The 22,127-nt window shown below is 50.9% G+C and overlaps 3 protein-coding genes across 4 annotated transcripts; 1 reads left to right on the top strand and 2 right to left on the bottom strand.

Moving 5' to 3' along the window:
• Positions 1 to 2,081: 2,081 nt before the first annotated feature.
• LOC142024776 (uncharacterized) lies at positions 2,082 to 9,580 on the bottom strand. Of its 2 annotated transcripts, none has more exons than XM_075016996.1 (4): positions 9,451 to 9,580; positions 8,034 to 8,160; positions 7,330 to 7,443; positions 2,082 to 6,794 (listed from the first exon to the last, which is right to left on the bottom strand). In XM_075016996.1, exons 2-4 carry the CDS (start codon positions 8,158 to 8,160, stop codon positions 5,020 to 5,022), a joined length of 2,016 nt encoding a protein of 671 aa, XP_074873097.1. In that variant the 5' UTR covers positions 9,451 to 9,580; the 3' UTR covers positions 2,082 to 5,019. The 2 variants fall into 2 exon arrangements, with proteins under 2 accessions (XP_074873097.1, XP_074873098.1); XM_075016997.1 differs by having other exon boundaries at positions 2,082 to 6,791.
• Positions 9,294 to 11,638, top strand: LOC142024678 (uncharacterized). Its single transcript, XM_075016831.1, has 2 exons — positions 9,294 to 9,975; positions 11,376 to 11,638. The coding sequence occupies exons 1-2, from the start codon at positions 9,294 to 9,296 to the stop codon at positions 11,636 to 11,638; spliced, it is 945 nt and encodes a 314-aa protein (XP_074872932.1).
• LOC142024781 (uncharacterized) lies at positions 10,824 to 19,461 on the bottom strand. Its single transcript, XM_075017000.1, has 4 exons — positions 19,283 to 19,461; positions 16,845 to 16,971; positions 16,135 to 16,248; positions 10,824 to 15,889 (listed from the first exon to the last, which is right to left on the bottom strand). Exons 2-4 carry the CDS (start codon positions 16,969 to 16,971, stop codon positions 14,190 to 14,192), a joined length of 1,941 nt encoding a protein of 646 aa, XP_074873101.1. The 5' UTR covers positions 19,283 to 19,461; the 3' UTR covers positions 10,824 to 14,189.
• Between the last annotated feature and the right edge of the window lie 2,666 nt (positions 19,462 to 22,127).

Raw genomic sequence — 22,127 nt, 5'->3', positions numbered from 1 at the left:
AGGAGAAACTAATCAACATGCACCGCCGAAGCAGGGGATTGGTCTCGCCAGGGCTCGGCTCTTTCCTCATTGATAACAGGGCCCCAGTGGAATGCAATGACCAGCATCATCATTATCCAACTGAATCTAACCTGCCCCAGTCCCTCCAGGGCTGAACTCACAACCCTGTGTTTACAAGGCCACTGTACTAACCCCTGGACTATTTTGGCAGAAGGCCGAAGCCATCTCTACGCTAGCAAATAAATTCAACTTTAAGGCACTTAGCTTGATTGTACCGAGTGACTGTTTTCAAGGTAAATACGATTAGCTGCAGTTAGTCAGCACTAACCTAGACGTAACATGGATATCACGTAATCGGATCCAGGTGGGTGTAGCATTAAGTTCGAATTTAACAGTTCGAATGAAGGCTGGCGTGGAAGCACCGTGTCTTTGAATCAAATTCACTAGTCTTCAGCGGCCGATGGGCACTGCTACGCCTACCTCCTGGCTGCTCGCAAGTGGCAGGGAGCCGAGAATGGCTCCCAGCTGCCTGCCACTTGCAGGAGCTGGGAAAGTGACCAACGCCCAGCTGGCTCCTGGCTGCACCTGGCTCCTGGCTTGTGTAGCAGTACTGGTCAGTTTCCCGGCTCCCCCACAAGCTGCGGGGACCCCGGTAGGAAGCAGCAGGGTGAGTGCTGCCCGTGGTTTGGGGCAGCTGGCTCTGGGGGGGAGGGCACAGAATGTGGGGCTGAGGGAACTGCAGGATAGGTTCCCACAATGCATTGCTGCAACAGTCGATGTTTGGCCACTCTAATGTGACAGCACTAACTCAACCTTGTGTGGACTTTGTGGGAAGTGAGGATATCCAAAATCAAATGGATAAAACGCAGCGTTATAAAATCTATTTCAATAAAATCACATTTATCTGGTAGTGTAGACGTAGCCCCCGTCCTGCTCCCCACTCCCAGCGCACTGCCCGACCTCAAGGACTCCCCTGCCATTCTCATCCCATAACCCCATGGCTGGTCCAAGACTCCCGCGGACCTTAAGGCGACCACATTACCCTATGGCAAACACAAGACGCAGGCCTCTGGGGATGGGGGGCTGCTGTCCCATGCCAGGGCTGCTCGGTGTAGTAACCTGGAAGGCCTAAGCCCATACAGCACAGGCCTGTGTGAGGCCTGAGGCCGAGCAACAAAACATGGCTCAAGGCAAAGCTAAGCTGTGAGCAAGAGGCAGGCCTCTGCAAACACAACTTGGCACAGACAGGGCTGAGACAACACATCACTCATTGGTAATTGGCCCAGGACAGAACAATAATTGGCATAAGCTGAAATCACCAGGTCTCACCAGCTCATTGAAAAAGACCTTCATACCTCCTCCTAACAAATACAGACCCAGGTTCAGGAAAGGGTCTAAAGTGACACATGATGGATAGAGATGATCTAAACAAACCCCGAGGCACAGGGCAATGGGGGGTATCTAAGTAGCATCAGAAGGTGGAAACCTGAAAAGTCAGCAGTAAAGCGTGCTTTGTTTGTACCCGTCTATAACGTGATATCTTGGGGGAACATCTTTGTCTCACCTAGGGGGCAGTGGCATTCCCATTGGCTGTGTCAGCCCATTGCTGCAGGTACAGCTGTACAGTAGATCAGTACATTTGACAACTGTTATTTGTTTACCTTGCTTTGCTGCTGCCCCAAAGTGAGGCACCGGAGATGGGGGCTCTGCAGCCTCCTGAGGGGGTGGAGCACACCGGTTATTTTGAAATATTTTTCAAAACAACTCATGCTATTTCAGCATCTCTGCAGCCCTTGTTGCAGGAGGTGTTTCGAAACAGGGCAGTATTTCAGCATCGGGTGAGGTTCAGACAGCGCAAAGCTGAAATAGCCTATTTCAAAATAAACTTGAAATAAGATACACCATTTGCACAGTGCAAATGGCAGATCTTATTTCAAGTTTCGGGTGCCGTGTAGACATAGCCTCAGACCGCGGAACCACTTTGAAAATTTCCTTTAAAAAAAAAAAAAAAAAAAAAACTTGTCAGACCAAAACCAACAGCAACATATACAGCAAAAACAAAATGCAGTCGTTTACTCGGGTCTCATAGTGATGAAGAAAGAACATGGAATCTGGTTTTAATAACAGAAGATACGTACATGTGCCGCACGTCGCTGCTAATGGCACGCTTGTGAGTGGTTCATGGAACACCAGTGTTCTGCAGAACATAGTTGAAGAAACGCTGTTCTTCATACATGGAGTTTCCTCTCCCCGGAGAAGTATCACCGCTGCAAGACGATGTCTGGAAGGACATTATCTGGAAGGAGGGTCTCAACTATATCATTGCTCCTCAGAGACGTTCAACCTTCTCGACAGCGCAAAGCTTGTCTGACCAGTTGTCCTGTGTCTTGGAAAACTCAGCTATGTACTTCTCCAAGCTTCCTTAGCTTTACCTGGTAGAATCCTTCCTCCTCCAACTGCCCAACCTCCACCTCCTGATGGCTCCCACCATCTGTCTGACACACTCTCCCTGGACCCTGCCTCCTGAAGCATGGCTGAGCTCAGTCCTCAAAAAGAAAACAGCCAAAAAACACTCTCAAATCTGTCACCTGGTCTCAGTTGCTGGAGAACAAGCTGGTCGGCACAGCATGGGCTGGCGTGGATGAGGCAAAGCGTTTAAAATCTTACCTCTCGGTGGCCTTGAGGGAACATTCTCTGCTTACCAGCAACAATATCTCCAAACAAAAAGACGATGCCATTGAGTTCCAGATGGAAAGTCAAGGAGCTTTTGCTAACAGATGGCCAGAGAACTCAGAACCGCAAGATTCTTCTCTCTGGGCTGCAGTCATCAAATGATGACATCAAACAAGCACTTTTAATGAAGGATGAACAAGAGGAGCTGCCAAAAGATGTGGGCTCCTGAAATTTGCTCCCGAGCAAAGCAATACTGTCTCCTCGAGGAGTATAAACATGAATTAAATCCCATGGCTGCAGCTGGCCGGTCCCTCTTTGATACGAGCAGGATAAAGCCCTCTCAGTCCCTTTCCTTCACATGGAATCATAGAACATTAGAACTGGAAAGGACCTCAAGAGGTTATCAAGTCCAGCCGCCTGCCCTCGTGGCAGGACCGAGCACCATCGTGACCATCCCTGATAGAGTTCTGTCTAACTGCTCTTAAACATTTCCAGTGGTGGAGATTCCACAAACTCCCTGGGCAATTTATTCCAGGGTTTAACCACCCTGACAGTTAGGAAATTTTTCCTAATGTCCAACCTAAATTTCCCTTGCTGCAGTTTAAGCCCCCTGCTTCTTGTCCTGTCCTCAGAGGCCAAGGAAAATGTTTTTTTCTCCCTCCTCCTTGCAACTCTTTTTAGGTACTTGAAAACCGCTATCCTGTCCCCTCTAAGTCTTCTCTTTTCTAAAGTAAATAAACCCAGTTCTCTCAGTCTTCTCTCATAGTTCATATTCTCTCAACCTTTAATCATTCTCGTTGGTCTTCTCTGGACCTTTTCCAATTTGTCCACATCTTGCTTGAAATATGATGTCCAAAACTGAACACAATACTCCAACAGAAGCCAAATCAGCTGTGAGTAGAGCAGAAGAACGGCTTCTCGCGTCTTTCTCATAACACTCCTGCTAACGCATCCCAGAATGATGATTGCTTTTTTTTGCAACAGCGTCACACTTTTGACTCTCATTTAAGCTTGTGGTCCATGCCATGAAGAAAGGCCAGCGAGGCAATGCATGTTGGTTTGATTGAACACCCTACACAAGATTCAAGACAAGAAGTTCAGCACGGACCACAAAAAAAAAAAAAAAAAAAAAAAAAAAATCACTCTACTGCACAATCTCATAACTATAGTTGAGTAGAATTGTCCCAAAGTCCTCAGTCTTCAGGAAAAACTGTGAGACATCCCTCAAGCAGCCAAAGTAATCATGGCTGAGCTAGCGAAAGAAAATACCCTCAAGGAGCGGATGGAAGCTGTGTAACAAAAATAACCAACTTTTTAAGCTATACTTTCCTCAATAAAGAGATTGCATTACAATACCTGTATGAGGTGAATTGAAAAAGACTACAGGAAAAGCTTTACCTGGCATTTTAACATGTGGAAAACTCAGTTAACTGCCATCTGCCCCAGAGGACAATACAGCTCTCCCATCAGTTAAGCAGAAAAATTCTGATGGCTATCCAGCCTCGTTTTCCAGTATTTGTTGAAGTTGTGTTTCTTTGATGGTTTTGAGATAGCAGAGGAGCTGTAAATCACAGTACTGTACTCGGTAAGAGAGTTAAAAGGTGCAGTGTTAAGTAAGGTGATGTCACGTCTTTAACATTTTTGAGTTTGGTGAAAAAGCTTGAGTAACTCGCAACCCCCATTCCATCTCCACACTGGATAACAAAGCTTTAGCTATATTTCTTTTACTTATTTTTCCACGGTATAAACTGAGCACTGTGTATTGTCTGTTCTTTGCTGTAACAGAAATCAATGCGTTTGAAAACACAAAAAAACATTTAGTACATCTAAATTGGTGTCCTATGGTTTAACAATCTGATTCAGTACATCAGTTTTTTTTAATCACAATTAAATCTTTCAAGTTAACTGTGATTAACCAACAGCACCATCTTCTTGCAACTTTTTAATGATACAAGTTGATATTTCAAAATTCTAGTCTATCTAACATAAAATGGCTTCAAATACCATGTACACACTGCTCTAACATGCCTTTAAAGGTTGAATCTAGGTTAATTAGCCTGGAGGTTTCAGAACCCCTTTTAAAAATGTGTCCTGGACATTTAGAACCTGTGTGATTTCTTCCATGGTTCACGGGTGACCTCCGTGTGCAATCTTAACCACATTCTGAGCACAAATGGGGTCTCTCCCAGCTGTGGCTTATCTAAACAAATGCTGATCTGCAGTTGAAAATTTTCACATAGTCCAAACACAGGGTACCCCACCGTTGTGGACTGACAGATGCATGGAGAAGGCTTGAATGCCATATGAAACGATTGTCATGCTACACTAACTCATGGGGGGGGGGGGTCACTCTCCCATGTGGACCGCTTGATGTTTAAGAAGTTCTGACCACCCCATGAAACCCTTTCCACACTCTGAGCACTTCTGGGCTCTCTCTCCCGTGTGGACAGCCTGATGTTTAACAAGTTTAGACCTCCATATGAAACTTTTTCCGCAGTCAAAACACTGATGTGGTCTCTCGCCTGTGTGGATTTTTTGATGGGACACAAGAGCTGATCTCCATTTGAAACTTTTCCCACAGTCTGAGCATTTATGGGGTCTCTCTTCTGAGTGGACGGCCTGATGGCTAACAAGGTCAGACAGCCGAATGTATCTTTTTCCACAGTCTGAGCACTGATGGGGTCTTTCTCCTGTGTGGATTTTCTTATGGGCAACCAGGGCTGAACTCCATTTGAAACTTTTCCCACAGTCTGAGCACTTGTGGGGTCTCTCTCCAATGTGGACGGCCTGATGTTTTACCAGTTCGGACCGCCGTATGAAACTTCTTCCACAATCTAAACACTTGTGGGGTCTTTCTCCTGTGTGGACTGCCCAATGTGAGACAAGCTGGGTCCTCGCTATGAAACATTTTCCACAGACTGAGCACTGATGAGGTCTCTCTCCAGTGTGGATTCTCTGATGTAAAACAAGGGCTGACCTCCACGTGAAACTTCTACCACAGTCCAAGCACCTATGGGGTCTCTCTCCTGTGTGGATGGCCTCATGCAAAATAAGGGCCGACCTCCGTAGGAAGCTTTTCCCACATACTACGCACTTATGGGGTCTCTCTCCTGTGTGGATGGCCTGATGTTTAACAAGCTCTGACCTCCACATGAAACTTTTCCCACAGTTTGAGCAGAGATGGGGCTTCTCTCCTGTGTGGATCTTCTGATGGGCAAGGAGGTCTGACTTCTGTATGAAATTTTTCCCACAGTCTGTGCACTGATAAGGTCTCTCTCCTGTGTGGACTTTCTGATGTGAAAGCAGGGCTGACCTCCATATATAACTTTTCCCACAGTCTAAGCACTTATGGGGTCTGTCTCCTGTGTGGATGGCCTGATGTGAAACAAGGGATGACCTCCATTTAAAATTTTTCCCACAGTCCAAGCACTTATGGGGTCTCTCTCCTTTGTGGACAGCCTGATGGTTAACAAGGTGAGACCTCCGTATAAAACTTTTCCTACAGTCTAAACACTTATGGGGTCTCTCGCCTGTGTGGACGGCTTGATGTGAAACAAGATGTGACCTCCGTAAGTAATTTTTTCCACAGGCTAAGCACTTATAGGGTCTCTCTCCTGCGTGTCTTGTTTCAGGTGCCATCAGTGCTGGCCTGCCACTGAAATAGTTCCCACCCTCAAGGCATTGATAGGACTTCTCTGCCATGTGGTTTCTTCCGCCGCTATTAAGATCTGAGCCATTATTGGAGTTTTCTCCATCATCCAAGCACTGAAGACGTTTCTCTCCAGTAATTATAGTCTGAATGATAACAAACTCTGGTCTCGGAATGAATCCTTTCTCATAACTGAGGCGCTTGTAGTATTTCTCTTCCTTGGGGTTTGTCTGCTGGACTGTGGGATCCTTGTCTGCTTCCCCACATTTCACAGATTCAGCCAGTTGCTTCCTTGGGAGACATCCCAGCAGCCTCTCCGACCTGGGCCACTTTCCCCAGGCTCTTCCCTGTTCCCAGCACTGGGAAAAATCCCCTTCAGCTCTTCCCACCAAGGTCCGCTCTGATTCCATTGCCCCAGGAACGTCCTGCTGTTCATTTCCCTCCTGCTTCTCACTCGCTCGCTCATCACCTGCTGGGAGGGAGACACAATCCAGACAGGAGTCACTGTGCTGGGGAGGAAAAGGAGCCACACCAGGGGAAAACACAACACCCTGAAGTTTTGCAGTTGGATTGTTTCTCCATTTCTCATCCAAACACTCACAGGGACGGGAACTCCCACAGCTCACAGGATGGGTGGAAAGCACTCAAGACAAGGGTAAAGTTGATCACATGACTCATAAAGTAGCCTTGTGACCACTGTCCCCTCTAATTTTTTTATCCATGTGCAGAATAATTTTATATGCACATAGGTATGTGCTCATGTGCACCACCACCAGAAATACACAGCGCTGTGGGCGCTCTGCTGGTTCGCTGGGGGCATTGGAATCTTTCCTGAGTGGCCGCACAAGCACTCAGCTTACAGGGAAAACGTACAAAGCTATGAGTGATGTCTGCTCACTACACCGGGCCCTGCAGAATATGAGGAAGAACCCAATTACTGCCACCAAATTTTCTGAATTCTCAGCTTTTCCCTTCATCCCCTAGATGGTTTCTGGGTCAGTCCTCACCTGCGCCGGTGCCTCTCGCGATCTCTCTTTCCTCCCCAGCCTGGAGATCGGACACCCACGGCTCTTCCCCTCGTTCCAGCCGGGCGATCAGCTCCGGTTTGGGAATGGGGAACCCTGCGCAGGGGGGAAATCAAACCAGGTCAGGGAGGGGCTGAGAGATCATCTGTCACAAAGGATGTTCCCTGAGTGGAACCTGTCCCCGGGCTCTGCTGGGGAATGGGGAACCCAACAGGATGGAACGTGGGCACTGAGTCCCCTGGGGAGAGGCTGACGCCTGGGGCGTGATGGGGAATTTTACACCATCAGTAGGAGGCCTCAGGATTTATGCACTCTGAAGGTCTTCCTGACGCTCACACAGCTCTGCAGTTAAAGCCCTGCCTCTTTCTCACCCTGCCCAGCTCAGGGCCCTGCCTGCGGCTGGAGTTAGCCCCAAGGAGGGAGCTGAACAGGGTTGTGTATGCCCACGAGAAACAACCCTGCCAGGGCAATGCACCACTTCTGCCCTGTAACAATCAGAGGGGCGGGGACGGCTCAGCATGTTCGTCGGACTTTGACACCTGGTCCATTGCAGAGGGAACGAAGGCACAAGTTGCTCTCACACGGCGGCTGTGCCCTACAGAACTCATTCCCCTCCCATCACCAGACCGGAGCCGGGAGCGCAGCCCCCACACGTTACAAACACCGCGAGGCCGGGACGCCCTTACCCAGCGAGGTCACCGCCTGGTAGTTCTCCTGCATGACGGCCCTGTAGAGGGCTCTCTGAGTGGGGCCCAGCAGCGCCCCCTGCCCCGGGGTGAAATACACAGCCACCTCCTCGAAGCTCACCGCCATCTGCAACGACCACAGGCCCTGCTCAGTGCCCGCAGCTCCAGCCACAGGCCCGGTAGAGATGGGAAGAAAACACGGGGAGATCCAGCAAAATATAATCCCATCCCCGGCCTGTTCAGAGCAGCCAGGAGGTGTCACGGGCTGGGCAGAGAGACCCTCACCCCCCTCCCTGCAGCACAGGGAGAAGGGCCGGGTCTGCTCTGACCACACACCCACCAGCCAGAGCGGGAGGTGGGAAGCAGAGCTCTGAGCCACACACAGGGACAGGATCCCCACAGGTTCCCTTTGCGTTCACAGCCATCCATCCATCCATCCACCGCCCCCTTATCCATCCATCCACCCACCCACCCTCCCCACCTACCTCATCCATCCATTCATTCATCCAGCCTCTTATCCATCCATTCAGGCATCCATCTCCACCTACCTCATCCACCCCCTTATCCATCCATCCATCCACCCTCCCCACCTACCTCATCCATCCCCCCCGGCCCTCCGTCTATCCAACCCCTTATCCATCCATCCATCTGTCCACCCCTCTCTCCATCCACAACTGGGGAGCAGATGCCCCGAGCTGAGCCCCCTGGGGCTGCGGTGGCCACGCAGAAACACCCCTCACCTGGCCCCTGGCTGCAGCGATCAGAAAGATGGGGGTGGTCCTCTCTCCCTGGGGGGGACCCCAAACCCCTCACCCCAGAGCCTGCACTCCTCAACAGCCCTCAGGCCCCCATCCTTGAGCCCCGCCCCCCGACTCTCACCCCCATGCTGTCCATGGGTGAGAGGGAATCGTGTGATGTGCACCAGCTGGGGTGTGATGTGCCACACCTCCCCGTCACACTGGGGCACAGAGCCCCCCTCAGACCCCCAGGGAGCACAGCAGGGCGGCCCTGGGCAGGTTTGGGCCTTCCAGCACACAGCCCGGGGAAATGGGAGCGAGGATCCTGCCCCAGGCAGCAGGAAAAGCTCCTCTCACCCCAACACCCCCCACTGCCGAGACACACACACACACCCCTAACACACCCACCCACAACACACACACACCCACAACACACACACCCACACCCACACCACACTAGCTTTGCAACCGCTGCAGCTGGCTCCCCCCTCCACCCCTCTGTTCCTGGGGTCCCCCCTTGGCCATGTCTGCCGGGCCCGGGGCGGGGATCGCAGCCAGCTCGGCGGGGAGCAGCCCGGGGCCGAACCCTCCCCCTGCAGCCCGCCCGCCCGGGGGCACCGGGCACCGCTCCCGGGGCGGGGCGGGGCGGGGCGGGGCCGGGCCGGGCCGGGGGCTCTTACCTTCCCCGCGAGCGCTGCCCGCCCTGGCCCAGGGGCAGGGGCAGGGGCTGGGCCGGGCAGGGCCCTGGCCAGGCTGGGGGCGCTGCCCGCCCGCCCGGGGAGCGGCTCCCGGGGAGCAGCGGGACTGGCCCGGCTGCGGCTGCGGCTGGAGGTTCCCCTCTCCCGGCTGCAGCCAGGGCTCCGGGGCCCCGCAGCAGCCCCCGCCCGCCCGGGAGGGAGGGAGCCGGGGAGCAGAGGCCCCGCAGCGGCTGCCGCTCGCTTCCTGCGGCCGGCCGGGGGCAGCCAGCGATCGCTTCCCCCCGCGGCTCCGGCCGCCCCTGGGTCCTAGCGGGGAACTCATCCGAACGAGCGGGACCCACCGGGATGGGCTCCCCCTGCCTGTTTGCAGCGTTAAGCTCAGAAGAGACCCAGGGGAGCCTCTGGCCCGGGGCTGCTCAGGAGCACGAGGTTGGTGGCCTCCGAGCGAGCACTTTTCTCTGAAACTCTTAAATCAGCTGCAGGAGAAACCAATCCACAGGCCCAGAGGTAAGTGGGAAAATTGCCCCCTAACATGTGGCACTTTCCTGGCTTATTTTGAGTCCTGGTTCCCACCCCCATCACCAGTCTCACCTTCAGGACTCCCCTCTGCAGCCTAGTCCTTGTAACCCCGAGGATGCTGGGCCCGGGATTCCTGAGGTCTTCCCCAGCCTCCTGATCACCCCAACAGGGACTAGCCCCTCCCCACTAAGGACCAGGGGAATCCCCTGAAAATCTGTTTCATCCTATCACTCAGAGATGCGAAAAGCAGGGAGTGGCCCCCTTAGGGATGAAATTTCATAAGCGGGGGCCTCAGCATGATCGGCTGCTGCGCTCAGGCTCATCCATCTCATTAAAACTGTTGAAATCGGTTCCTGTTTTTCTGTGGGCGTAGTCACATTTGCAGACCGATTCACAAAGTTTTAGAGGGGTCGGCAAGTTAATCTGTACCTTCAAACACAAACAAGAAGTCCCCTAACACTTTAATGACTAACAGAGATTTTGGAGCATAGGCTTTCGTGGGCAAAGACCTGCTTTGTGCTCCAAAATATCTGTGAGCCTATAACGTGCCCCAGGACTTCTTGCTGTTCATAAAGTTTTAACGTTCTCCAGACTTATTGTCTTACACCTGCCAAAAGGGACTTTTTTTCATATGAACATCACCAAAATTTCCAGCAATTTGTACAATGTTAGATGGGAGGGGGGTGCTGATAATTACAGGGATGAAAAGTGGGGCCTTATGTAAAAAGTTTCCTCACCCCAATATAAAGCATTCTACTGATCCCAAAGGATTGGATGTATTACCAACCCAGACAATGAATACTTCAGTTCTCAGACAAATACACACCGACAGCCCGTTCCTAATAAGTCAGCTAAGATTTATTAAAATAAGACAAGATGTGGAGTATTGGTTAAAGGATCATTCTACCTACAGACACAAGCAGAGTCCTCAAGTCAGTTTCACTGCGGAGCTATTACAAGGAGTCCTTTTCAGCATCAGCCCCTCAGGTGATAGTTGAGTGTCCAAATATCAGAGTAGCCCCCGCATTAATCTACAGACAGCACAGGAGAGCTCCGTATTACAGCTTCAACTCCCCCTGAATAAAGCTTAACGAATAAAAGCATTCTAATGGACCTTTTTGCAGCAAAGTCTTTTTTCCTAAACATCGCAAGGAGTTAAACTACATGGATTAACATAATTATCCATACAGCAGTTCATAGTTTACCACAGACTTGAAAGAGAAAGCTATACAATGACCTCATTACACCTAAGTTTAGTCTAAACATTAGTATTTCCTTTTAACTTCTGAACTAACAAACTACCAGGGTGCAAAGTTGAACTCGGGAAGATCACTCGAGTTTTCCTCTAGTGTAGACATATCGCTAATTCTGTTTGTTCTGTTCTTCAGGTTTTGCACCTCAAAAGAAAGGCTCGGGTTTGGGAATCTCCCCCAGCTGTGAAGACCAACAAGAAGAATTCACTGAGGGTACGTCTAGACAACAGAATTATTCCAAAATAAGCTATTCTGGAATAGTTTATGTCAAAATAATACTGACACACACGAAAATGCATTTCGAAATAGCACTAGCTATTTCAAAATACAGCACCTACACACACAGAGCCTATTTTGCAAAACAGCCATTGGACACACTAGGGCTTATTTTGAAATAGTTTTGAGATAGGGACTGTTTAGACAGGGAATAGCACCTATTTATTGAGATGTCTCTGACCCACGTGGTCCTTTGCACCCATTGGATTTCCTGCAGACCTTAGTTTATGAACTTCTCTACGACCTTTTTCATGAGAAATGCCAGCAGTGTGGCTCCATCTTGGTTTAGGTGGTGCCCAACCTTCTCGTAGAAACTCCACATGCCCTGAAGCTTCTCTGGTTCTTATAAATAAATCTAATCCACTCCTCTGCATACCACTTCAGAGAACGCTACCGTGGAGGTCCTGGACTGCAATCTCTTACCTAGCAACTTCAATTTGATCCCCAGGACTGTTCTCCTACCTTTCCCTACATCATTGATACCCACGTGTACCACAATTACTGGCTCTTCCCCAGCACTACACATAAGTTTTTCTAGATGTTTTGAGAGATACGTAACTTTTTCATTAGGTAGAGGTATCACCATGTGATTCTCCTGCTCTTTGCAAATCCAGCTATGTTTCTAACTACCCATTACTAGTACCTATCTGAAAATTCTCTGAAAACATCCACTCAATCTGCTGGAGCAGTCAAAAAGGCAAACAAAATGCTAGGAATCATTGAAAAAGGGATAGAGAGTAAGATGGGGAGGCTCTTATTCCCTCTGTATAAATCCATGGTACGCCCACATCTTGAACAAGACATGAGAAGTCATTCTTCCACTCTACTCTGCGCTGGTTAGGCCTCAGCTGGAGTACTGTGTCCAGTTCTGGGCACCGCAGTTCCAGAAAGATGTGGAGAAATTAGAGAGGGTCCAGAAAAGAACGACAAGAATGATGAAAGGTCTAGAGAATGTGACCTATGAAGAAAGGCTGAAAGAATTGGGCTTGTTTAGTTTAGAAAAGAGAAGATTGAGGGGGAACATGATAGCAGTTTTCAGGTATCTAAAAGGGTGTCATTAGGAGGAGGGAGAAAACTTGTTCTTTTTGGCCTCTGAGGATAGAACAAGAGGCAATGGATTTAAACTGCAGCAAGGGAGGTTTAGGTTGGACATTAGGAAAAAGTTCCTAACTGTCAGGGCGGTCAAACAGTAGAATAAATTGCCGAGGGAGGTTGTGGAATCTCCATCGCTGGAGATATTTAAGACCAGGTTAGATAGATGTCTGCCAGGGATGGTTTAGACAGTACTTGGTCCTGCCATTAGGGCAGGGGGCTGGACTCGATGGCCTCTCGAGGTCCCTTCCAGTCCTATTATTCTATTCTATTCTATGAATATTGCTTACAGATGTGGTGGCCTCATCTCAAAAAAAAGGTATCTCGGCACTGGAAAAGGTTCAAAAAAGAACAACAAAAATGAGGAAGAGTTAGGAGCGGTTGCCACAGGAAAAAAGATTAAAAAGACTGAGACTTTTCGGCTTAGAAAAAAGGAAACTAAAGGGGATATGACTGAGGTCTATGAAATGATGAGTGGTGTGGAGAGAGTAAATAATGAAAAGTTATTTATTTGTTCCCATAATACAAGAACTAGGGGTCACCAAATGCAGATAATGGGTAGCAAAACAAAAGGAAGTTTTTCTTTATTCAGCGCCTGGATGGCCTGTGGAACTCCTGGCCAGAGGTGGTTGTGAAGACCAGGGCTTTAACAGGGTTCAAAAATGAACTAGATAAATTCATGGAGCTTAGGTCCATATGTGGATAGGTGGCAGTGGTGTCCCTGGCCTCTGTTGGTCAGAGGCTGGACATGGACGTTACGAGAGCAATTGCTTTCATGATTACTCTTTCTGTTCGCTCCCTCTGGGGCACCAGTAAGACAGGACACTGGGCTAGATGGACCTTTGGTCTGACCCAGTCTGGCCCTTCTTACGTTCTGTTCCTTCCTAGGACCTGGAGTTCCCTCCCCAGCAGAGGTAGCATCAGTGCAAGAGAATACCCCATTGTCATCTGGCAGGACGGTCTCAACGATGGGATCATTTTCCTCTTCTCCGTTTGTATGTTCTCCTTTCCTGAGACTGCCTCCTCCCTTGTCAGCACAAAGGCTCTCTGACCGGAGGTGGGACCATTTTACCATGCCCCAGAAACTACTCTATTCTTTGCTGTAATAGAAATCAAAATTTTTGAAAGCTTAGAGAAAACATCCAAAACCAGTTAATACAATTTCAACTGACATTCTGTTGTTTAACAATGAGATCAATATTTCAAATCATAATTGATTTTTTGAGTTAATCATGATTGCGATCAATCAACAGCTACTCTCTTCTCCCTGTTTTAACAATACGAGTTTACTTCACAAAGTTCTAGTCAATCTAATGTGGAATGGCTTCAAATACCATTTACACACTTGTCTAACATATCTTTAAAGGCTGAATCAGGGTCAGTTAGCCTAGAAGTACATCACACTTTTGGCTCATGTGTCACAGAAGTTTAGATCCTGTGTGATTTCTCCCACGTTTAATGGCAGAGGACCTCTGTGTGCCATTTTCCCCATAGTCCAAGCAGTTATGGGGTCCCCCCTCCAGTGTGCACTGACTGATGTTTAAGGTCTGATGTCTGTATGAAATATTTTTCACAGTCCATTCATACGTGGGCTAATTCTTCTGCATGGACGGCTTGACATTTAAGAAACTCTGCCCTCCATAGGAATTTTTTTTCATTGTCTAAGTACTTACGGGGTCTGTCTCCTTTGTGGACAGCCTGATGTTTAACAAGGGCTGACTTCCATATGAAATTTTTCCCACAGTCTAAGCACTGGTGGGGTCTTTCTCCTGTGTGGATTTTCTCATGTGAAACAAGAGCAGACCTCAGTTTGAAACTTTTCCCACAGTCCAAACACTGATGAGGTCTCTCTTCTGTGTGCACTGCCTGATGGCTAACAAGGTCGGGCCGCCGTATAAAACTTTTTCCACAGTCCAGGCACTGATGGGGTCTCTCTCCTGTGTGGATTCTCTCATGTGAAACAAGGGCTGACTTCCATTTGAAACTTTTTCCACAGTCCAAGCACTGATGGGGTCTCTCTACTGTGTGAATTTTCTGATGTGAAAGAAGGGCTGACATCCACAGGAAACTTTTTCCACAGTCTAAGCACTGATGGGGTCTCTCCCCCGTGTGGGTCGTCTGATGGGAAACCAGGGCTGATCTCCATTTGAAGCTTTTGCCACACTCTAAGCACTTATGGGGTCTCTCTCCTGTTTGGACGGCCTGATGGTTAATGAGGTCAGACCTCCTTATAAAACTCTTTCCACAGTCTAAGCATTTATGGGGTCTCTCCCCAGTGTGGATGGCCTGATGTAAAACAAGGGCTGACCTCTTTATGAAACTTTTCCCACAGTCTAAGCACTTGTGGGGTCTCTCCCCAGTGTGGATGGCCTGATGTTTAACAAGCTCTGACCTCTGTATGAAACATTTCCCACAATCTAAGCACTGATGGGGTCTCTCTCCTGTGTGGATTTTCTGATGTAAAACAAGGGCTGACCTCCATATAAAACTTTTCCCACAGTCTAAACACTTATGGGGTCTGTCTCCTGTGTGAGCCGTCTGATGTGATACCAGAGCTGACTTCCATCTGAAACTTTTCCCGCACTCTAAGCACTTATGGGGTCGGTCTCCTGTGTGGATGGCCTGGTGTTTAACAAGGTCAGACCTCCAGAGAAAATACTTTCCGCAGTCTGAGCACTTGTGGGGTCTCTCGCCAGTGTGGACAGCCTGATGAAAAACAAGGGTGGATCTCCGTTTGAAACTTTTCCCACAGTCCAAGCACTTATGTGGGCTCTCTCCTTTGGGGCTTGTACCATGTGGAAGCAGTGCTGACTTCCAACTCACACAGTTCTCCCCCTCAAGGCATTGATAGGGCTTCTCTCCCATTTGGCTTCTCCCAGGGTTATTAAGATCTGAGCCATTATTGGCCCTTTCCCCACGGTCCAAGCACTGAGGTGCTTTCTCTCTGGTACCTGCTGTTTGAATCGTCATAAGCTGCGATCTCAGAATGAATTCTTCCCCATAACTGAGGTGTTCATGGTGTTTCTCCTCCTTGGAGTTTGTCTCCTGGCCTGTGGGATCCTTGTCTCCTTCTCCACATTTCACAGATTCAGCCAGTTGCTTCCTTGGGGGGGATCCCAGCAGCCTCTCCGACCTGGGCCAATCTCCCCAGGCTGCTCCCTGTTCCCAGCACTGGGAAAAATCCCCTTCAGCTCTTCCCACCAAGGCCCTCTCTGGTTCCCCTCCCCCAGGAACGTCCTGTTGTTGATTCCCCTCCTGCTCCTCATTCACTGTCTCATCACCTGTTGGGAGAGAGACAACCCAGGCAGGAGTCATTGTACTGGGCAGAAAGGGGAACAAAACTAAGAGAAAACACAACACACTCAAGTGACACGGGCTGAGCCACTGGATTCTGCCTCTACATCTCACCCAAACATTGACAGTAGAGAAACCTGAGGAAGGCAGGTCCTGCAACTGAGGACACACCATATATTTGGGATCTTCAACTTTTTCCTTCATTGGCCGAAGGATTTCTGTTAGTCCTCACCTGGGCAGGTGCCTCTTGGGCTCTGTCCCTCTTCCCCGGCCTGGAGATCGGACATCCACGGCTCTTCCCCTCGTTCCAGTCGGGCGATCAGCTCCGGTTTGGGAATGGGGAATCCTGCGCAGGGGGGGAAATCAGACCAGATCAGGGGGCAGGGAAGGCTGAGAGAGCATCTGTCACAAAGGACGTTCCTTGAGTGGAACCTGTCCCTGAGCTGCGCTGGGGAATGGGGGACCCAAGAGGACGGGAACGTAGTCACTGAGCCTCCTGGGGAGAGGCAGGGGAGAAATGTTAATGCCCTTACAAGGAGTTCCAAGAATTTGGGCACTCTGGAGCCTTGCTAACACTCACACGCTTCTGCAATTAAAGTTTTGCCTATCTCTAAATGTGCAGAGCCCATGCTTGAAGCTGGTCCCAAGGAGGGAGGTGAACAGGGACGCTGTGCATCAGTGACAAACAACACAGACAGGATGATACACGGCTTCGCCGCCGGGAAATCTAGAGCAGTCGGGTGGGGATGATTCAGCACATCCGTTAAGTTTTGCCACCGGGTCTCACTGCTGAGCAGAGGGAGATGCCAGTCACACCCACAGGGCGGCTGTGTGCGAGGGAACCCATTCCTGTCCCGCCCACCTGACTGGGAAAGAACCTGCCCAGTGTCACACACGCAGACCCCGCGGCTGCTAATCCCCGAGGGGCCTGGACGCCCTTACCCAGTGAGGTCACCGCCTGGTAGTTCTCCTGCATGACGGCCCTGTAGAGGGCTCTCTGAGCGGGGCCCAGCAGCGCCCCCTGCCCCGGGGTGAAATACACAGCCACCTCCTCGAAGGTCACCGCCATCTGCAACAACAAGAGACCCCCGCTCAGTGCCCACTGCCCCAGCCACCATCCCGCCAAAATACTGGGAGATCCAAAGAAGTAGAATCCCATCCCCAGCTGTTCAGAGCAGCCAGGAGTCATCGAGGTTTGGGCAGAGAGATCCTTGCCCGCCTCAGCGGAGGGAGAAAGGCCAAGTCCACTCACTGGCCACACACCTACTAACTCCAATAAGCACCACAAGATTTTGCTTTGGTTTTGTGGATACAGACTAACACGGATACCCCTCTGATATGGGTCACTAGTCTGGGTTACCCCTCCCTGATCTAGGTGCCTCCAACCTTGGAACTTCTGGCCATTAGTGACTATTTGGAGGTCAACTTGTACACACCAGCAGGGCAGGAGAAAACACACGGGGGTGCTGGATACAGAGATCCAAGAACAATACGTTTGCAGTGTTTCCCACGTGAAATTGGCTATGGAACACTGCTGGGCTTGAAATATATTGACGGAACACACCCATACTGGTCCGGCAGGGTTTTTAGATGTCATTCATTTTATAAAGAATGAAACAAGAGAAAATCATCTGAATGAAGAACCAACGTCCTTCTGATAGGAGGACGGTTCGTAACCTTATAATTAAGGATAAAAATTAAAGATTAAGTACAAACCCAGAAAACAAAACAGCAGTGTAAAGTAAATGCATTCGTATCCAGCAGTCATGAGACTGGGAGGTTGCTGGATATTCAAATATTCTGGATAATAGAGAGGTATCCCTAGCAATGCATAGCACTAAAGAGAAACAAGATGAGATATGAAGAAACAAACAAAAATGTAGGCAGGGTGCTTTATTTACCAACAACAGTACTGTACACTGCAAACCTACATTCTACACTAGAGAGATTTCTAGACCAAATGGGGGTTTTGTAGCCAAAACTCGCAGAGCATCTACACACCAACTGCATTTTGTAGATAGAAACTGTCGGCAAAAAAGCAGCGTAGACGCTCCGGGGGGCCCTTTCCTGGACAGAAGTGGATCAAAAGATGGATCCATTTTTATGCATACACAGGATCTGTTGGCAGAAGCTTTGCTGAAACATCTCTTCCGACAGTAACTTCTGTAGACAGATGCTTCGAGTGTAGATGCAGCCGTACTGGAGTGGTTTTATTTAGTTGTATTTACTCACACTGTACTGTACTTACGCAAATGTAACTAAAATTTACTCATGGTTAACATGTTGGTGATTTGAGAGTTCTGGATAATAGAGTGCCACAGATGAAAGCGTTTATCTTAACGACCAAGAGAAGGAAGGTTAGTGTCGTTCTTTTGTACAAAAATAGAATCGGAGAACACTAGAACTGGTAGGGACCTCGAAAGGTCAATGAGTCCAGCCTTCTGCCCTCCCAGCAGGACCAAGCACCATCTAGACATCCCTGATAGATGCCTCTCTAACCTGCCCTTAAAGACTTCCAGTGAGGGGGATTCCACAGCCTCCCCAGGCAATTTATTCCAGTGTTTAACCACCCTGACACTGAGGAAGTTTTTCCATAATGTCCAACCTAAACTTCCCTTGCTGCAGTTTAAGCCCATTGCCTCTTGTTCTATTCTCAGAGGCTAAGGGGAACAATTTTTCTCACTCCTCCTTGTAACCCTCTTTGAGGTACGTGAAAACCAGTCATAGAAAGGACAATATTGTGCAATAAAGGGCTGTCCTACCTTAGAGCTAAAGGGCCATTTAGAGGGTCTGCAGCAAATAATTTTTAGAGCTTAAAAAATATTTCTATGGAAAAGAAATGCAAAACAAATTAGGGATGGAAAAGAAGTTTTACACTGTGTGTTTTTAAAAATCAATTATTTTATAGGAAACAACTGGAAAATAAAAATAAGGAACCTTTGATGCCTTTTGAATGGGAAGAGTGTTTTTGCAGCTGTTTCAATAACCACTATACTATCACGAGGCTATGTCTACACTAGCCTCCCGCTTTTGCCAGGGGGATGCTAATGAGACACTTGGGGATATGCTAATGAGGCACTGCAATGAATATGCAGCACCTCATTAGCAAAATGGCAGCCACGGCACTTCGAAAGTGCCGCTTTCAATCGCGTGCGGCTCATATACACGAGGTCCTTTTCGAAAGGACCCTGCACACTTCCAAATCCCCTTATTCCTATTCGTCTATAGGAACAAGGGGATTTGGAAGTGTGCGGGGTCCTTTCAGAAAGGACCCCATGTAGATGAGCCACGCGTGATCAAAAGCATCCCCCTTTCAAAAGACATAGCCTGAGTGGGTTATAAACATAAAAATACCGACAATCTAAACACTATTCAAATACCTTGGTATTTTTGATGCAGGCGTTGTTTCTTATTTGATAATTAGAAGTAAAAATGTCAAGAGCACCGAAATTTTCCACGGAACACCGGCTGACATCAGACAGAACGCCAGTGTTCCACGGAACACGGTTTGGAAAACGTTGTGCTGGTCGGTGCTGACCTCTCGGGGTCTGGCAAATTCTCTCATCTGGCACCTATCGGGTCTGGAAGGAGCCGGACGAAAGAGGTTCAACCTGTATTAATATTTTCCATGATTATTTGCTAGGAAAAGCATGAATTCCGCAGCGCACCAGGAGAATGGGGTTCAGCCTACAAGGCTCCCATTTTTAAAAGGAAATAGGGCAGGGTTTCCCAAACTGGAGGGGCGTGAAGAACTTCCAGGGAGGCGCGAGGCAACCCAGCTCCCCCCCACATTCATTCCCCCCACCTGAAGAAAGATCCGGCTTTTGCTTCCGGCTCTCAGCCCCTGCCATTTTACGTGGGTGACCCGGTGCAGCCGCTATAAAAAGCAGGCAGCCGGCAAAGACCCACGTGGAGCTAGCTGCCTCCTGCAAATGAGAGTGAGTGTGGGTTGGGGGCAGGAGGAGGAGGATGGGGTTAGCTGGAGGACTGGGGGTGCCTGGCTTTGTAGGAAGGCAGGGGAGGCGCTCGGGTGGGCAACTCGCAGGGCTGGGGTGGCCAGCCAGCTTGTGGGACTTGTGGGGCCCAGGCAGCTGGGCCCAGCAGAACAGGGCTCAGGCCCTGGCCCCAGAAGCGTGGGGCTCAGGCGACTTGGGATGAGGGGTGGGCAGCTGGCCCTAGCTGCGTGGGGCTTGGGTGGCAGGCAGGCAAGTGGACAGCTGGCTGGTCACTCTGGCAACACAGGTCTCAGGCGGGTGGGTGGCTGACCTGGGCAGCTCTGGAGACCGGCACAGAGCTCAGGCCGCTGGGGCTGCCCCAGGCAACCACTGGTGGCCGAGAGAAATTATTTGTGCTTATTTTTAATTTTAAATAACATTTTTTCCACCCAGTTGTGTGTTTATTTCAAATGACAACTGAATTTTTTTGTTAAAGATCAGCTGAATGATGGCAAAGAAGAGGTGGGGTGGGGGCAGGAGGGGAGCCTGATGCTGAACAGTGTGGGAACCCCAGAAATAGGGGAAAGGGGTGAACCGCCAGAGTGGACCCCAAGAGGAATCAAGGGGGCAGGAACAGAGTGAGGGGTTAGAGCTGGAAGCTTTAGGGGTGCAGATGATCGGAGAACAAGACAATCACCGCGGTGACCAGAGATTTATGGGGGTGCCTGGAAATAAGGCCTTGGGCCGATACAAGAGGGGAGAGGAGCAAAGATCCCCCTGAGGGCACCGCTGCCTCTTAAGCCCCAGGAAGGGGTTCAGGGCTGGGGCAGGGACAGATCCTTCTCCCCACCACTCGCAGCAGGGACCTACCAGTCGGAAACAGGCGCCCCCTCCCCGGATCCGCTGGTCCCCCCCAGTGCGGCCAGGCCTCGCCCTGACCCCAGCGGGGCAGCAGCCGCCGCTCCCCGCAGCACAAACAGCACGTGGGGGGCGGGGGGGAACCGAGACCCCGGCTCCCACCGCCCCGCACCCCCGGCGGCAGCTCCCCCGGGCCCGGGGCGGGGATCGCAGCCAGCTCGGCGGGGAGCAGCCCGGGGCCGGACCCTCCCCCTGCAGCCCGCCCGCCCGGGGGCACCGGGCACCGCTCCCGGGGCCGGGCCGGGGGCTCTTACCTTCCCCCCGAGCGCTGCCCGCCCTGGGCCAGGGGCAGGGGCAGGGGCTGGGCCGGGCAGGGCCCTGGCCAGGCTGGGGGCGCTGCCCGCCCACCCGCCCGGGGAGCGGCTCCCGGGGAGCAGCGGGACTGGCCCGGCTGCGGCTGCGGCTGGAGGTTCCCCTCTCCCGGCTGCAGCCAGGGCTCCGGGGCCCCGCAGCAGCCCCCGCCCGCTCGCCCGCCCGGGAGGGAGGGAGGGAGCCGGGGAGCAGAGGCCCCGCAGCGGCTGCCGCTCGCTTCCTGCGGCCGGCCGGGGGCAGCCAGCGATCGCTTCCCCCCGCGGCTCCGGCCGCCCCTGGGTCCTAGCGGGGAACTCACCCTCCTCTGGGCGGGCAGCGCCGCGCTGGGGCCGGGGGGAGCAGCCGCGCCGTGGGGTGACCACGTTGACCGATGGCAAACACAGGGCACCAGCTTCCAGGCATGGGGGGGAGCTGCCGCCCCACGGTGAGGCACCGGGGATGGGGGCTCAGCAGCCCCGGGGGGGGGGCAGGGGGTTGCAACCTCCTGGCGTGGGGGGTGTGTGGGGAACAGGAGTTTTACAGGCTCCCGGCTGATGAGGGGGGCAAGAAACGCAGCCCCCGCCCCACACTGGGGTCTGCCACGCCGGGGAACAGGGCACCCGCCCTGTGGAGGGGCTCCCTGGCAGTGGGATCCAACCCCCCCAGGCATGGGGCAGCAGGGAATGAGGCAGCTGCCCCACCGCGGAGCTCCATTGTGGGGTGGCGGGGAAGGGGGCAGCTGCCCCACAGAGAAGCAGGACAATATTAACCTCCCATTGTCCGGCACCGGCCAGGTCCTGAGGGTGCCAGACGAGAGAGGTTGCACCTGTATTAATATTTTCCAAGATTATTTGTGATTAAAAACATGAATTCTGCTAAGACAACAAGGAGTCTTGTGGCACCTTATAGACTAACATTTTAGAGCATCAGCTTTCGTGTGCAAAGACCCGCTTCGTCAGATGCATGAGTGGAGGGCGGTTTGAGGATTTAAAGGGAGGGTCTCATTAAAGAGGAGGGCCAGAGCTGACAAGGTCTATTCAGTCAGGATGGAAATGGCCCACTATCAGCAGTTTATGTGGAG

This window comes from Carettochelys insculpta, chromosome 22 (assembly GCF_033958435.1).
Source record: "Carettochelys insculpta isolate YL-2023 chromosome 22, ASM3395843v1, whole genome shotgun sequence".
NCBI classification, from domain to species: domain Eukaryota; kingdom Metazoa; phylum Chordata; order Testudines; family Carettochelyidae; genus Carettochelys; species Carettochelys insculpta.
Note: the sequence above shows the minus strand (reverse complement) of the source record. Positions and strands in the feature narration are given on the sequence as shown.

Excerpts from the sequence above, each read along its gene's own strand:
- LOC142024776 (XM_075016996.1), bottom strand. The coding sequence starts at position 8,160 with ATGGCGGTGAGCTTCGAGGAGGTGGCTGTGTATTTCACCCCGGGGCAG. Across the intron at positions 7,444-8,033 it reads CCAGGCGGTGACCTCGCTGG|GGTTCCCCATTCCCAAACCG; the intron begins GTAAGGGCGTCC and ends CCCCCTGCGCAG. Across the intron at positions 6,795-7,329 it reads CGCGAGAGGCACCGGCGCAG|CAGGTGATGAGCGAGCGAGT; the intron begins GTGAGGACTGAC and ends TCTCCCTCCCAG.
- LOC142024678 (XM_075016831.1), top strand. The coding sequence starts at position 9,294 with ATGTCTGCCGGGCCCGGGGCGGGGATCGCAGCCAGCTCGGCGGGGAGC. Across the intron at positions 9,976-11,375 it reads ACCAATCCACAGGCCCAGAG|GTTTTGCACCTCAAAAGAAA; the intron begins GTAAGTGGGAAA and ends TCTGTTCTTCAG.
- LOC142024781 (XM_075017000.1), bottom strand. The coding sequence starts at position 16,971 with ATGGCGGTGACCTTCGAGGAGGTGGCTGTGTATTTCACCCCGGGGCAG. Across the intron at positions 16,249-16,844 it reads CCAGGCGGTGACCTCACTGG|GATTCCCCATTCCCAAACCG; the intron begins GTAAGGGCGTCC and ends CCCCCTGCGCAG. Across the intron at positions 15,890-16,134 it reads CCCAAGAGGCACCTGCCCAG|GTGATGAGACAGTGAATGAG; the intron begins GTGAGGACTAAC and ends CTCTCCCAACAG.